This window comes from Pseudophryne corroboree, chromosome 6, assembly GCF_028390025.1.
Source record: "Pseudophryne corroboree isolate aPseCor3 chromosome 6, aPseCor3.hap2, whole genome shotgun sequence".
Taxonomy (NCBI): Eukaryota; Metazoa; Chordata; class Amphibia; order Anura; family Myobatrachidae; genus Pseudophryne; species Pseudophryne corroboree.
Window position 1 is genome coordinate 57,171,812 of NC_086449.1, and position 18,077 is coordinate 57,189,888.

The 18,077-nt window shown below is 43.1% G+C and overlaps 1 protein-coding gene across 1 annotated transcript in view; it reads right to left on the reverse strand.

The window, feature by feature from the left end:
- Positions 1-18,077, reverse strand: part of LOC134936120 (complement C3-like) — a 192,289-nt gene that overhangs the window by 147,481 nt on the left and 26,731 nt on the right. Inside the window, exons 6-9 of the mRNA XM_063931029.1 lie at positions 16,765-16,847; positions 14,267-14,354; positions 11,041-11,143; positions 1,492-1,612 (exon numbers count right to left, since the gene is read on the reverse strand). Of these exons, the coding sequence (XP_063787099.1) occupies positions 1,492-1,612; positions 11,041-11,143; positions 14,267-14,354; positions 16,765-16,847 (395 nt within the window). The remainder of the gene's footprint in view (positions 1-1,491; positions 1,613-11,040; positions 11,144-14,266; positions 14,355-16,764; positions 16,848-18,077) is intronic.

Here is an 18,077-nt window from a genome sequence, read left to right on the forward strand (position 1 = left end):
TATGGACATAAGAAGTTTATGTCCATTTCTATTATTTACACATACTCAGGTATGCGGCGGGAAACCCAGTTTCCCACCCACCTGAGCTGTTGGAAATCGTCACAGCCCACCTGTATGAATCACCCTATGACCTTTTGTTATGATGCAGGGCCGAATTCCTTCGGCCAATGGACAATGGGATTGTAGGACCAGGAGATTGCATTGTGTGTGGGGCATAAATAGGCAGGCCGACCACATCCAGCTCTCACTCTCTCATCAACGGTTATCTGCTGATAGCCGGGAGCTGGATATCGAGGCGCAGGCGATCATACCCTTTGTGCGTAAGTTTCTCTCCGTTATCATTGTCTTTCTGTGAGCCAATTTCTCTCATCTCATCTCTCTCTCTCTCTCTCTCTCTCTCTCTGGTCTGTTCTCTCATATCTCCCCTAGACTAGGCTAGTATTGTATTGTATTAGATAGTATTGTATTGTATTGCATTTAGGTCAGTGTAGTATTGTCTTTTTGTATTTATTGTTTAGTTCTGTGGTTAGGAAGTCTCTGTTATATTGTAGTGTATCATTTGTACTGTTATCCCCTTTTACAAGTATATTAGATATAATACAGTTAATAGGCCTTGGAACCTAAACCAGTATCTGTGTATTTTCTATAGTGTTAAGTGTTCACTTGAGCGTCGGTGACGCTCAAGCAGCTTTGTAGTTAGTCAGGTTACACAAGGTTGCACTTAGACCCTGTACTCACATTAAGGTATTCAGTGTATTTCATTGGTATAAGGTTTTATCATAAAGGTATAGTGTTGTGAGCGTCTGCATCGCTGGTGACCTCCTCGTGGTCTCGAGCGTAAGCTACGCCATAGCGAATCATTACCCTAGACATAACCAATAACGTGTCCTGTGATCCCTGGGCCGTGAGCGAACGTGACGCTTGAGCGTCTCGCCTACGGCTGAGCGATCGTTACGCAACTAGCGTACCATTACGGTACTTCTTAAGTAAACAGCGTACAGTGTTCTTAGCTTCATAAAGGGTTGTTTATACGACAAAGGAATTTAGCATTGTCAGTATTTTTACAGCATACAGAACAGGACCAGCACCCCTGCATTTGAACAACTCCCCTGGAATTTTACAGTACACAAGACAGGGCAAGTATAATTTTATTTTAACAACAGCACCCCTGTATTTGGGCCAGTGTACTTTTATTTCAACAACAGCACCCCTGTATTTTTACAGCATACAGGACAGGGCCAGCACCCCTGTATTTCAACAACACCCCTGTAATTTTACATATATGCCCTTGACTAATACATCTATTGTTGCCTTCAAAAGAAGTTTCAACAGTTGATTAATCATACTGTAACTAGGTTTTGAAAAGGACAAAAGCAAAGACCTATGTTTATTTCCTTGGCTAATGGACTATACTTATGCCAAGTGGTCTACAGTAAATATCAAATATCGACTGTGAAGGAGGAAATGAAAAAAATGGTCTGCATATCTTACCAGAGCCAGTGATGACAGTCACAGTCAGATACAGCCTCCACTGCAGCATGTCTTCCTCATTCTGGAAATACTTCACTAGGTCTTTCCTTTCCAAAATGGCTTCTCCTTCACCATTATATATCTAGTTCATACCAATGGGAAAAAAATAAATATAAAAAATCAAACACCAAGGTTGTCTTCGCATATGGCCTCAGTGTGCACTTGCCCAATGGCCCCAGGAGTATAAGGGCCCTAGGCTGATAGCTGAGGATCCCCTCTTTCAAGGGGTACCATATTTTTAAAAATCAGCCTTGGGGAACCAAAGATATCCGACTTGCAGTGGACCCCACCAAGCCTGTTAAATGCTCTTCCCAGCTAGATATCTTGGGTTCTTTCTGGGTTCTGAGATTTTATGAGTGTATACTCCAAAAACTGGGATTCTCCCCTTTTGGTGGACACTGGCAGACTGTCTCTACTATGTCCAGAACCAGAGATATTAGCCTTCAAGCAGCTGGTCCCTGCTACCGCTCCAGATGCCTAATATGCAGTTTTGTATTGTCATTGGTGGGTTGCTCTAGCTCCTGATCTCTGATCTCCATGTCCCCAGTACCTCTTGAAAGTAGGGACTCTCTCGTTTTTGTATCCCTTTCAAAGCTAAAATATCTATTTTCAGGAACTTGAGTTATCTGCAGTCAAGCAAGCTGCCCTCCCACCAGAAAATTATGAATATTAAGCCCACTCCACTAACCACCCCTCCCCTACATTTTAAACACCCCCTACCACCCTGAAAGTCATGTACCAGGGCCCCTTCATTCAGCCCAATGTCCACTTCTGCAGTTTAGTATTTTCCCTCCTGCCCCATCTGTGCAGTAAGGGAGTAATTAGCAGAAATTACTGCTCCAGGTCTACATGCTGAGCAAATAATACAACACCCCCTTCCGCTCGCAGGACATCAAAGCTGCCTCTGATAGTACCCCCCACCGCTACCACTGGAGGATGGGTAGGAGGCCCAGTGCATTGCTGTGCCTGGGGGCCTATGCTGCTGTTAAAATGGCCCAGTCAAACACAGGTGAGGAATATTACCCTAAGCTGAACACAAACCTTTGGTACAATATGTATGTGTAATGAGGATCAATCATGTGTACATTGAGGCTGGAGGCTGGCTCACAGTTGGGAGCAACAAAAACAAACATATAATTTGGTGACCAGAATTTTGAAATTAACACCAGCCATGTGGATGGATTCAGTATGAAATCCCAGTTGTCGGGATCCCAGTGGTCAGGAGCCCGACGCCGAGATCTCGATGCGCTGTGGGCCCGGTGGCGACCTTTGCCACACTAATTTAAAAAACTGTGTTTACAGAGAAGAAGGTCCTAACAGATCCCTCAAAACTGAATGTGGAGGCCATTGGGGCCAGATGGGATACATCGAAGGAGTCTAAAAGAGATTAAAGGGGTTATGGTAACACCAATAACAAATGTATTCTAGTCGCTAGCTACAGGAGTAATTCCACAGGACTGGAAAAGAGCGAACATAGTCCCACTGCACAAAAGTGGAATCAAGGAAGAGGCAAGTAATTATCGACAAGTGAGCCTTACATCAGCAGTAGAAATAATGAAAACATTGTTAAAAGAAAGAGTTGTAGATAATCTCAAATCCAGAAATTTACAGGATACCAAACAGCATGGATTTACTTTGGGGGAGATCATACCAAACAAATTTTATTGACTTTTTGACTGGGTGCCTATAGTAATTGAAAAGGGGGGTATATTAGTGACATGATATAGTGTCTGCTGTTGAATAAATTTGAAAGCATGGTATTGGAAATTAAGATGGTTGATTGGATAAGATCTTGATTGCAGGTTATGAAACAGAGGGTTATAGCAAACGGAGGGCCAAATGTAATAGAGTGAGAGTTTCAAAAAGTGAGAGATTTGGTAAGGTTTTGTAGGCTTTTGTTTAAAAGTGGCAATCATTTACACAGCAAGATCAACCTAGTTTTACAGTGTAAATGATTGCCACTTTAAAAAAAACTGAAAAACCTTACCACTCTCACTTTCTGAAACGCGCAGTCTCTATTACATTTGGCCCGGAGTGTATTCACAGGAGGGAAGTGTTACCAGTAAAGTACATCAGGGATCTGTACTTTGACCAGTGCTTTCAATATCTTTGTTGGTGACATTGCAAGTGGTATTGAAGGTAAAATATGCCTGTTTGAAGATGTCACAAAGGTATACAACAGGGGATCTAGGCAGACTAGAGAATGGTCAAGAATGTGGCAACTACAGGTTAATGACAAAAAAGGCAACATCATGCACTTGGGTCTCAGAAACCCAAAGGCTAAATATAGTATTAATGGCACTATACTGGAAACTACTGAGGAGGAAAGGGATCTACAGTAGGAGTCACTATTTCAAGTGACATAATGGCAAGTAAGTAATGTAACAAAGCAATGAGGAAGGCTAGTCAGATGCTTTGTTTCATTGGGAGAGGAATCAGCAGCAGAAAGAAGTAATAATGCCGCTGTATAAGCCATTGGTATGACCTCATCTAGAATACTCTGTCCAGTTCTGGAGTCCATATTTCTGGAAGAATATAAATACATTAGAGGACATGCAGTTATGTGACCAGCGGTCGGGAGACTGCCGGTCACAATACTGATGGCGGGATCCGGAACCCTGAATATCCTGCCGGTCAACATACCGACCATCAGGGACTATTACCACTGTACAAAGAAGGTTAAATAAAATGGTGCATGGCCTACATCACAACACTTCCCTGGCAAGACTAAAAGATCTCAATAAGTATAGTTTGGAGCAGAGAAGGGAAAGGGGGAACATGATAGAAACTTTCAAATACATCAAGGGTTTTAACAAAGTCCAGGAGGGAAACATTCTTCCATGGAAGATAAATAATAGAACACAAGGAAATGCAAATCGCGATCCAACCACAGTTTTTTTTTATGGCTCCCACTGCGCAGGTCCCACCCTGTGCGTACACACACAGCTAATGCTAATGGTTAGCATAACATGTGATCGCCTCTGCCTGATTGACAGGCAGAGGTGTTCGTGGGGCAGGGGCGGGCGGCGGTCCATTGTGAGGGCGGCGCAGGGTAAACGGGGGTGTATCAGTATGAAGGGAGGCGTTTTCAGGGCAGCTGCATGTTGTCACACGCACCCACTCTGAACTAAAAAAATGGTGTCGGGTCTCCTGCCGTCACAGCCAGGCTGCGCCGGCAGGAGGCATCCACAATTTTAGCAAATTCACACTGAAATTGCGGCGCCATCACAATTTCAGTGTGATCACAGTGGGAGGGCTGCATGCTAAGCGGCCTTGCCTTGCCATGATTGGCCCCCAGCGTGCAATTGAAAGAATTGCCGATTCTGCTAAAAAGCAGAGACTGGAGGGGGGAGGTTCAATGGAAATTGGAGGAAAATTACTTCACAGAAAGGGTAGTGGACAAGTGGAATAGCCTCCCGTCAGAGGTGGTAGCGGCTAAGAAAGTAGAACAAATTAAACATGCATGGGATAGACATAAATATATCCTTACAAAAACTTAAGGAACAAATAGGGTGTGACATAATAATATGGTTAAAAAAGGGGCAGAATAGCTGGTTGTTATCTGCCATCAAATTATATGTTTCTATGTTTCTCTACTTCTAAGTACTGTATATAAAATAGTGTCGGAAGGCAGTGATAAAACAACATAATGCTGAATGTGAGCTCTGTTGAACAAATTGTTGCAACGTGGACGCCGTTTTCTTATAATGAACATTGGGGGTCATTCCAAGTTGATTGCTTGCTAGCTGTTTTTAGCAGCCGTGCAAACGCTATGCCGCCGCCCACTGGGAGTGTATGCTAGCTTAGCAGAAGTGCGGACGCATGTGCAGCCGAGCTCTGCAAAAACACTTTGTGCAGTTTCACAGTAGCTCTGAACCTACTCAGCGCTTGCGATCACTTCAGCCTATTCATGTCATTTTCCAGACACGCCTGCATGTTTGCTAACACTCCCTTAAACTGGTCAGTTGACACCCAGTAACGCCTGCTTTCTGTCAATCTTCTTGCGGCCGCCAGTGCAAAGAAAAACTTCGCTAGAACCTGAGCACAACAACAAAGGACTTTGTACCCGTATGTCGCGCGTGCGCATTGCGGGGCATACGCAGGCGCATAAATGCCGTTTTTCACCTGATCGCTGCGCTGCAAAAATCGTCAGCAAGCGATCAACTCGGAATGACCCCCATTATTGCAATACGTCCAATTTATCTTATGCTGCTCTCTCTATCTATATTATTATTATTATTATTATTTATTACTATTATTCTTATTCTTATTCTTATTATTATTATTATTAAATTTTTTAGTACATTTTCGGTATGTTTGACTTCATGTCTTTTTTAGTGTATACCTATCAACAAGAATATTCCCCTTTTACCTGCTGCTGGATAGGATGTATCAATAAAATGCAGTCAAAGCTCTGATAACTGCCATTTTCAGAGGTTTACAGCAATAAATATGATTCCCCATATGTATTAAAGTGGAGATATCTGCTGTGGACCACCAGCACAGCAGACCTATATACACCAAGCTCTGTAAAGCGTAACTTTCTGTCCTTCTACCCAAAAGGCATTACCAGCTACAGAAAATGCCTATAGAATCCTATAAGCCTCTTTTTGTGAAGCTTCCTTGGAGAGTGGTTGAAATGCTGGTTAAGTTATTCATTATATGGACTGACCCCCATCACACACCGCTGACACCTATTAACATAGGTTCTGCCAATGTAACAGTCCACAGTGGGGCGCATCTGGAGAGGAGACTAACGTGCTGACTCTGTCTGGGCCTCTTTCTCTCTAGCCTGCAGTATTGTAGTCTATGGGCACTAGGATCACTAGGGGACCCTAGCGCTGTCCCAGAGTCTCGTGCACATGCACAGGTCTCTGGGAAAATGCAGCGGCGGACATTTTCCCAGTGATTTCCATACTGTGCATATGCAAAACACTGGGAAAATGGCCGCTGCGCCATATTCCTGTTGATTTCTGAAGCACATCTGTTCCCAACGTGGGTCTGCGGAGAGTACATATAAAAAAAATGGGTGGAGGGTATGCAGTGTGGGCTACCCTGGACCCTGGGGGCCCGTGGGCACTGCAGACACTGGACCCATTATAAATACGCCAGTGAGTCCACAGCAGGGTCCTAAGTATGATTGGGATGGTACTTAACCTTGCAGAAACTACTGTTTCCAAAACTGTAATGGGCCTGTTCACCTCAAAAAATAGGCCCCTTCATGTGTCTGACTTATTGTTGCTTTATTTAATGGTTTTCTCACAGTGCCTTTCCCTCGTTGTAATATGTACAGATGTTTGGCATTTATCCTCGTTTCTACTGTATTTAGCATAGAGCATTTTACATTTAGGTTCTCCTACTTGATATAAGAAAAACCTGGACTGTTTTAGACAATATCATTTCAAATTGGGAGCCTACAGTATTCAGCATCTCTCAAGGGCCTGTTACACATGCAAAAATGCTAGTTTCCACATGTTTTAAGTATCCATATCATTCATTATTAGGGGAGTTTACAGAGTTGGTCTGTGAAAACGAATGCCATCTTCAGATGGCATTTGTTCCCAGAACTCTACTCCTTCCTATAGTGTGGGAAGAAGTTCCAGGGTTGTGAAGAGGAATCGGAATGGATTCATCCACTGCCTCCTGATTGTGCAGCCTAAAACAGCAGGTCACACATGTGAAGAAGTTGGTGCATCGGTGGTAAGTATCACTGCTACAGAAGTAGCAGTATTGCTGATTATGGGGACGGCTGTCCCTGCACCAGAGCAATGCTGAATGGCTCCATTAATTAAGTATCCAGCACCACAACTCATGTCAGTTGGATAATTAACCACATAACTGACGATTTATTTCACCGAAAACCGCTCCAAAATTGTCGGGTTTTTTTATGAGTGAATTAGGTGTAGAACATGACTTTAACCCTATCCTAAATGATTTTAGTTAAAAAAAAAAGGGGAAAAAAATGTTTATTTGGTATATTTTATAATTTTCCCCCCAAACATCGAACATCGATCGAGAACATTGTGACCATCGGAACTTCGCGACCATCCCGGCTTTCATTTTGAAAGCCGGGACAGCCTGCAGGTATACAGGGGGGGGGGGGGATTTGGGGGGGGGGGGGGGGGGGCTTGGGAGGGTTCAGTTACACTCCCCAGCGGCTGCCATTGGCTGCAGCTGCTGGAGAGGGGGGATACTGCCGTGCTGACCGATCAGCAGCACGGCAGACACAGGGGGAGAGTGCAGGGAGGCAGGGGGACCTTCCGTTCCCTCTGACAGCAGCAGCGGAAGGAAGTTTATCTTCCCCTGCCGCTGCTAACACTCTCTATCTCAAAAAAAGAAACCCAGAAATTATTCCCAGAAGAAAAAAGTCCCTTTGTGGAGCACTCTTTTATGTATATAATTAGTAATTTAATAAAACATAACTTTTATTCACTCTTGTTAAAAGACTAACTAAACATGGACATATATTACAAATACAATGAACATGTATATCATACGCTCACCAAATATTAGTGGTAGTGGTGGTATTTTTAAAGCATCAAATGAATAAATACATGTAACACATCAATGCACCCGATAGAGCTTTAGATGCTATTTCATAGTCAACTCCAGCTAGTGGTACCCTTAGTCAATTCTTAATAGGTTACTATCATTTCAAAACATTCCATACAGTTCATTCATTGGCAATCTGTTTTGGATAACGTGCATTAAATCATAAACAATATGCCACAAGTGCTACACTTGAACATGATACCATAATTAGCATAAAACCTCATAAATGAGTTATGGCTCATGCTCCCTGTGAGCACCAGAGATTGTCATCCTATACACATAAATCTGGGAATTCTCCTGCAAGTTGCCCAGAAAGCCAAATATTCACAATAATTGTTAGTTCTTATAACAGTTACTATTGTAGCATGACTTTGGAATGATTGTATAGATTATAGAACCAAGGGGATGGCAAACATGCCCTATCCCTTTAGCAGGTGTCAGGTATTTATTTGAATGCACTAAATAGGATAGACAGAGACAGCGTGAGAATATGCCGCCCCTTCTGCTGCCGCCGTCTTCTGTGAGCGGACGGGGGTGAGAGCGGGACAGACAAACGCTGATCACGAAACGGGAGATACAGTGATAAGCCCTTTCTCCTCCGTTTGTGGTGTTAGCTGGCCCTGATTACACTAGGCATCGCAGGGACCAAATTCGCCACCGGGAGGAGGGCAAACACCGAAAATGATGAGATAGAGGCACAGATCATATAAACATATACTGTAATGATTATAATCGGGTAGAATTTAATCCAAACACAACAGCACTGTAAGTATCTTGGCTGTATCCCGGAAAGTGGTCTTTATTACTATGTAACAATACACTGAAAGATTACTGTCTCATCTATCGTTGTGCATATAAGTTGAGTTATTTATAAGCAACACAGTATCCCTGGCATAAGTGGATTCAATAAGTATCCAATAGATTGAGAGATAGGGGCAGCGTGGGAATCTGCAGCCCCTTCTGCTGCCTCCGTCTTCCGTCGGCCAGAACGCGTTTCACCACGGAGGGCTTAATCACCTGGTGATTAAGCCGCCCGTGGTGAAACGCGTTCTGGCCGTTTGCTGATTCCCCACTGCAGGGGGAACAGCATTTACACATCTACACCTTCCAGCTTACAAAGTCAGGTACCCTTTCTCTCCCCTTTCAGGTGTCCTCTCCTCTCCTGGCGGCGCATTTGGTCCCTGCTATGCACTGTGTACTCAGGGCCACCTAACACCGCATATGGGAGACGGGGCCGCACACCGTATCTCTTTCTCTGGCCAGCGTGCTGCATGCTCCGCTCTCACCTTCGTCCGCTCACTGAAGACGGAGGCAGCAGAAGGGGCTGCAGATTCCCACGCTGTCCCTATCTCTCAATCTATTGGATACTTATTGAATCCACTTATGCCAGGGATACTGTGTTGCTTATAAATAACTCAACTTATATGCACAACGATAGATGAGACAGTAATCTTTCAGTGCATTGTTACATAGTAATAAAGACCACTTTCCGGGATACAGCCAAGATACTTACAGTGCTGTTGTGTTTGGATTAAATTCTACCCGATTATAATCATTACAGTATATGTTTATATGATCTGTGCCTCTATCTCATCATTTTCGGTGTTTGCCCTCCTCCCGGTGGCGAATTTGGTCCCTGCGATGCCTAGTGTAATCAGGGCCATCTAACACCACAAACGGAGGAGAAAGGGCTTATCACTGTATCTCCCGTTTCGTGATCAGCGTTTGTCTGTCCCGCTCTCACCCCCGTCCGCTCACAGAAGACGGCGGCAGCAGAAGGGGCGGCATATTCTCACGCTGTCTCTGTCTATCCTATTTAGTGCATTCAAATAAATACCTGACACCTGCTAAAGGGATAGGGCATGTTTGCCATCCCCTTGGTTCTATAATCTATACAATCATTCCAAAGTCATGCTACAATAGTAACTGTTATAAGAACTAACAATTATTGTGAATATTTGGCTTTCTGGGCAACTTGCAGGAGAATTCCCAGATTTATGTGTATAGGATGACAATCTCTGGTGCTCACAGGGAGCATGAGCCATAACTCATTTATGAGGTTTTATGCTAATTATGGTATCATGTTCAAGTGTAGCACTTGTGGCATATTGTTTATGATTTAATGCACGTTATCCAAAACAGATTGCCAATGAATGAACTGTATGGAATATTTTGAAATGATAGTAACCTATTAAGAATTGATTTAAGGGTACCACTAGCTGGAGTTGACTATGAAATAGCATCTAAAGCTCTATCGGGTGCACTGATGTGTTACATGTATTTATTCATTTGATGCTTTAAAAATACCACCACTACCATTAATATTTGGTGAGCGTATGATATACATGTTCATTGTATTTGTAATATATGTCCATGTTTAGTTAGTCTTTTAACAAGAGTGAATAAAAGTTATGTTTTATTAAATTACTAATTATATACATAAAAGAGTGCTCCACAAAGGGACTTTTTTCTTCTGGGAATCATTTCTGTTTTTTTTTTTTTGAGTATGTGATATTCAGTTCCGTGGAGCACCTCCGGCGTTGACACTAAATTAATGTGAGATAATTCATGCATAAGCTGGTTTAAAAATAATTTCATTTATATATTATTTTCCATGTTCTGTGCGGGATACTCAATCCTTTTTTTTACACACTCTCTATCTGACTGGTCGTATCCCGTGCGACCAGGTCAGATAGAGCACTTGCTGGTGTGGTCGCATCTGATGCGACCATGCTAGGCAAGTGGTTAATCATCAGTAGCGGTCCAGCAACCAGTGACTAATAGACCCCTTACTGTGGGTAGTGCTGACATTAAAGGGTGGCAAAACCTGCCTTTGCTATGCCTGAAAAAAGAATAAAGGACAGTGGGATTCCTAATTAACTGGATGTTAATACATACAGTATTAGCAGTAGAATATAGAGGCTGTGTTCTGATATACAGTAAGAGAGATTTATGTACCTCAACCCTTCTTAGAGATTCTGACAGACTTTTCCTTTCATTGTCTTTCTTCACTCCAAACAGTGTAAACGCCTTTCCATACACAGGCTTCCCATATAGATAACTAAGAAGAGAAAAAAATACTGAGAAAGCAAACTTTATACAACACATTCTGTGAATTTTACTAGCACACACAGACACCTCGTCTACATGTATCACTGATCACTAGTACACACAGACACCTCCTGTACATATATCACTGATCACTAGTACACACAGACACCTCCTGTACATATATCACTGATCACTAGATCACACAGATACCTCCTGTACATTTATTACTGATCACTAGTACACACAGATACCTCCTGTGCATATATCACTGATCACTAGATCACACTGACACCTCCTGTACATATATCACTGATCACTAGTACACACAGACACCTCCTGTACATATATCACTGATCACTAGGACACACAGACACCTACTGTACATATATCACTGATCAATAGAGCAAACAGACACCTCATGTACATATATCACTGATCACTAGAGCACTCAGACACCTCCTGTATATATATCACTGATCACTAGTACACACAGACACCTCCTGTACATATATCACTGATCACTAGAGCACACAGACACCTCCTGTACATATATCACTGATCACTATATCACACAGACACCTCCTGTACATATATCACTGATCACTAGTACACACAGATACCTCCTGTACATATATCACTGATCACTAGTACACAGACACCTCCTGTACATTTATTACTGATCACTAGGACACACAGACACCTCCTGTACATATATCACTGATCACTAGTACACACAGACACCTCCTGTACATATATCACTGATCACTAGAGCACACAGACACCTCCTGTACATATATCACTGATCACTAGTACACACAGACACCTCCTGTATATATATCACTGATCACTAGAGCACACAGACACCTCCTGTACATATATCACTGATCACTAGAGCACACAGACACCTCCTGTACATATATCACTGATCACTAGTACACACAGACACCTCCTGTACATATATCACTGATCACTAGTACACACAGACACCTCCTGTACATATATCACTGATCACTAGTACACACAGACACTTCCTGTACATATATCACTGATCACTAGAGCACACAGACACCTCCTGTACATATATCACTGATCACTAGTACACACAGACACTTCCTGTACATATATCACTGATCACTAGTACACACAGACATCTCCTGTACATATATCACTGATCACTAGTACACACAGACACCTCCTGTACATATATCACTGATCACTAGTACACACAGACACCTCCTGTACATATATCACTGATCACTAGTACACACATACACCTCCTGTACATATATCACTGATCAATAGTACACACAGACACCTCCTGTACATATATCACTGATCACTAGTACACACAGAAACCTCCTGTACATATATCACTGATCACTAGTACACACAGACACCTCCTGTACATATATCACTGATTACTAGTACACACAGACACCTCCTGTACATATATCACTGATCACTAGTACACACAGACACCTCCTGTACATATATCACTGATCACTAGGACACACAGACACCTCCTGTACATATATCACTGATCACTAGTACAAACAGATACCTCCTGTACATTTATTACTGATCACTAGGACACACAGACACCTCCTGTACATATATCACTGATCACTAGTACAAACAGATACCTCCTGTACATTTATTACTGATCACTAGTACAAACAGACACCTCCTGTACATATATCACTGATCACTAGAACATACAGACACCTCCTGTACATATAACCCTGATCGTACACACAGACACCTCCTGTACATATATCACTGATCATTAGAACACACATACACCTACTGTACATATATCACTGATCACTAGTACACACAGACACCTCCTGTACATATATCACTGATCACCAGTACACACAGACACCTTCTGTACATATATCACTGATCACTAGTACACACAGACACCTCCTGTACATATATCACTGATCACTAGAGCACACAGACACCTCCTGTATGTATATCACTGATCACTAGTACACACATACACCTCCTGTACATATATCACTGATCACTAGAACACACAGACACCTCCTCTGCATATATCACTGATCACTAGAACACAGACACCTCCTGTACATATATCACTGATCACTAGTGCACACAGACACATCCTGTACATATATCACTGATCACTAGTACACACAGACACCTCCTGTACATATATCACTGATCACTAGTACACACAGACACCTCCTGTACATATATCACTGATCACTAGAGCACACAGACACCTCCTGTACATATATCACTGATCACTAGTACACACAGACACCTCCTGTACATATATCACTGATCACTAGAGCACACAGACACCTCCTGTACATATATCACTGATCACTAGCACACACAGACACCTCCTGTACATATATCACTGATCACTAGGACACACAGACACCTCCTGTACATATATCACTGATCACTAGTACACACATACACCTTCTGTATATATATCACTGATCACTAGAACACACAGACACCTCCTCTACATATATCACTGATCACTAGGACACACAGACACCTCCTGTACATATATCACTGATCACTAGAGCACACAGACACCTCCTGTACATATATCACTGATCACTAGTACACACAGACACCTCCTGTACATATATCACTGATCACTAGTACACACAGACACCTCCTGTACATATATCACTGATCACTAGTACACACAGACACCTCCTGTACATATATCACAGATCACTGTAAAGGGACCTACACACTTAAATATATCACTGAACGATATGAATGAGAACTTGTTCATATCGTTCAGCGTGTAGGCACCAACGGTGAACGATGAGCGTCCCCGCGCTCGTTCATCGTTGGTGCAGGGTCGCTTATGCATGCAAGCCAATATGGACAATCTCGTCCATATTAGCATGCACTGCTATGGAGCCGGGTGATGGGGGGGAGTGCCCCATCACCTCTCTCCCGCCGCCGGGTTGTCCGTCAGCCGTATCGGCCATTTGGCAGCTCAACAGCAAATCGCCGAGTGTGTAGGGCCCTTTACACACAGATGCATCCTGTACCTACTGTATATTACTTATCACTAAACTGCACATCTTTTGTACATATGTAAGGCAATCACCAGAAGTACACATTTACTCACTTTGCAGAAATTTTCACTCTTAGTTCTTCAGCTTTTATGTAGAAAAATTTTTGATCTGCCTCAAGCTTTATCTCAAAACTTGGCAGGACTGAAAGGGTTAAGAAAGAAACTGATATTAGTATCATTACCGAAGTTGATTCCTGTCAAATTAAAAAATGATATGTGCTGTAATTAACTCCTGTACTTAAATAAAGTAAAAGGGATCATTTTAGGATTTAGGTGATCTCCTCTCAAATTTGGCTGAAGAGTACACCATGAAAATGTTACAGTATACAGGAACAGACCTTTTCTAGCTACTCCCCTGAGTGCTGATTGCTGTGCAAGTTACTGTACCTTTTGCAAAACTGGATGGTTGAATACTGAACATAGTAACTTAGGGGGATATTTACTAAGCAGTGATAAGAGTGGAGAAGTGAGCCAGTGGAGAAGTTGCCCCATCAACCAATCAGCAGCTCTGTATAATTTTATAGTATGCAAATTACACAAAAAAGAAGAAGGAAAGGACTGTATTGTCGGTGCACAAAAGGAAGACTAGACCTGGTTATCACATCTGCCTATATTTTATTAAAATTTAATCAAATATAGGCAGATGTGATAACCAGGTCTAGTCTTCCTTTTGTGCACCGACAATACAGTCCTTTCCTTCTTCTTTTTTTTAATGTATCTATGACAACTGTAGTTGGTAGCACCTCCATAATAGATGGTAATTACCACGAATCTAAACAGGGGTTTATGATGGAACTTATGTTTCAAATATAGATTAAGTCAAATACAGTGTGTGTGCAGATACAATTTTTGTTTGCCTAGTATGCAAATTATAAATGTTACTTCAGTGCTGATTGGTTGCCATGGGCAACTTCTTCACTGGCTCACTTCTCCGCTCTTATCACTGCTTAGTAAATGTCCCCCATAGTAACAGTTAATGAGGTTGAAAAAAGACAAGTTGTCCATTGAGTTCAATCTTTATTTTTGATCCTACACTATTCTCTATATAACCATAGATTTACCAATAATGACTCAAGTAAAGACTGTTTTTAGTCTAGTTGACAACTAGAATGCATACTTTTTTAAAATACATTGTCTCTAACATCTATTTTTATCATTCTCTTCATTACATCTCCCCCTTGTAACTTTAAATGCCCTGCTCCCTACTCCTTCATCATTGCGTAGTCTACATTCCCTATATATACCCTCTAACCCTGTAAACTCTCTTCCTGGTTTTTTTTCTTACCAACCTGCTACTCTGTTGGCATTACCCTAAAAGCAAACCCCACACAATTCCCACTGTCTGTCTACACTTTTACGCCCAGATTTACCAAGACTTGAAGAGTGATCAATTGTATGGTGTGGAAGTACCAACGAATCAGCTCCTAACTGACATGTTACAGGCTGTGTTTGAAAAAAATGACAGTTAGTAGCTGATTGGTTTGTACTTTATCACCGTGCAATTTATCACTCTCCAAAGCTTGATAAATTACGGTACAAAATATCCCACCCACCACATGCCTCCAAGTCTTCCACCCTCACTTTCATTTCTCCACTTCTCCTTTCAAATGCATTTCGGAATGCCAGATCTCTCTGCAGCAAACATGCATCCATTTATGACCTGCTCCTGCAGCTTCCATGCACCATGCACACACATCGGAAAATAAAGATATTTTCATAAAAATGTTATATTTAATGATATCACTTGTATTCCAACTAGCAGAATAGCGTTTGTCCACTGTCCACAACTAGCACTGAAATTGAACAAGAAAAGGATCCATTAAATAAGACAAGGGGTGTGTATTTCTCTTAAAAACATATGGCCCCATACATTGCGCCCCTGGCAATGCTAGTTTGGGGGTAAGGTAAGTTGGGGGGAAAAAAATTATTATTGTTTTTCTTTTCAATGGCCTTACCATAGCCATAAGATAGTTGTACCATATAAACCAGGGGAAGTTTAAGAGAGAAGGGGGTACCGCCATGGGCACTCCAGAGAGGCGAGTATAATATATAGGTGCAGGGTGTGTGACTTGGGCACCCCTGAACCCAAGGCCCCATGTGCACCACTCACCCTACACCCAACATAAGGGGTCATTCCGACCTGATCGCACCCTAGGATTTTTCGCTGCGCTGCGATCAGGTCACTACTATGCATGCGTATGCACCGTAATGTGCAGGCGCGTCGTACGGGTACAAAGCGGATCGTTGCTGAGCGATGGATTTTACGAAGAATCCATTCGCACAGCCGATCGCAAGGAGATTGACAGGAAGAAGGCGTTTGTCAACTGACCGTTTTCTGGGAGTGGTTGGAAAAATGCAGGCGTGTCCAAGCGTTTGCAGGGCGGGTGTCTGACGTCAAATCCTGGCAAGAACAAGCTGAAGTGATCGCAGCGGCTGAGTAAGTTCTGAGCTACTCAGAAACTGCACAAAACTTTTTTGTACCGCTCGGCTGCACATGCGATCGCACACTTGCAAAGCAAAAATACACTCCCCTATAGGCGCCTAAATCATACCATATTCTTTCACTTCAAAGTTTGTGGTGTAATTCTGTATCAGTGTGTCTTCAAACTTTGCTGATATTGTCCATACTCCCAAACTGTAAAATAAAATAAAAAAGTAAATACTTAAAGTACATGAAGAACACCCATACTACATAGTCCATATACATTTCTATCTAAGGGCCTAATTCAGACCTGACCGCTGTTGTGCAAAATCGCGCAGCGGCGCATGTGTACAGATTGTAATGCGTGGGCCAAACTGCCAAAAAATACTGCGGTTTTTTTTTCAATCGCAAGGCGACCGCAGGTTGATTGACAGGATGTGGACATTTGTGGGTGGTAACTGCCCGTTTTCTGGGAGTGTCAGGAAAAACACAGGCGTTTTCAGGGAGGGTGTGTGACATCAGCTCCGGCCCCGATCAGTCTGATTCTATCGCAGTGTAGGAGTAGGTCCTGGGCTACGCACAGACTACACAGACTAGATAAAACATTCGATGGTGAGTGAGTTGCGAACGGATTTGCAGCTGACTGACGTTTGCAAAGCTTTTTGCAGACTTGCACGGGGCGGATTTCCACTCTGGCTGCGTGGCGACTATCCGAGCGTGCGCCACGCTATTTATTCTCCCTCCAGGGGGGTCATGGACCCCCACGAGGGAGAATAGCTGTCGGTATGCCAGGTGTCGGGATCCCGGCGCCGGTATACTGTGCGCCGGGATCCCGACATTCGGCATACTGAAGACCACCCCTTTAAAGCTATTGCAGTCTTTTTGACAGCATAACACTGCTTTGAAGAATTAACAGTAACAGCTCTGTATTTTGTACTTTTGAAAGTTTTATTTGCATTTGTTGTTAAACCTGTGGATTTCTACCAGAGGCGGAACTACCGCCAGTGCAACCAGTGCGTTGCACTGGGGCCCGCCACTGTCCAGGGGCCCAAAGCATGTAATGAGTCAAACTGACTCATTACATGCCGCTGTGTGTTGCGGGCAACCGCTGCCCGCAGCACACAGCCGCCCGGACAGAGAGGAGAGGAGCGGTACCGGGGAGAAGGAGGAGGGAGGTGGAGGAGGGAGCCGCAGCAGCGCTTTACTACTGGCTGAGGCGCTGCTGCTGCTGCTGTCCCTCTGCTTCACTATAGGCTGTCTTCCGAGAACAGCCTATAGTGAAGCAGAGGGGCAGCAGCAGCAGCGCCTCCACCAATAACACAGCACTGCTGCGGCTCCCTCCTCCACCTCCCTCCTCCTTCTCTCCTGTCCGGGAATCGTGACCAGAAGCTGCATCGAGGAGCCTGAGCCAGCAGAGAGGGTAAGTATAATTCTTTCTTTCTT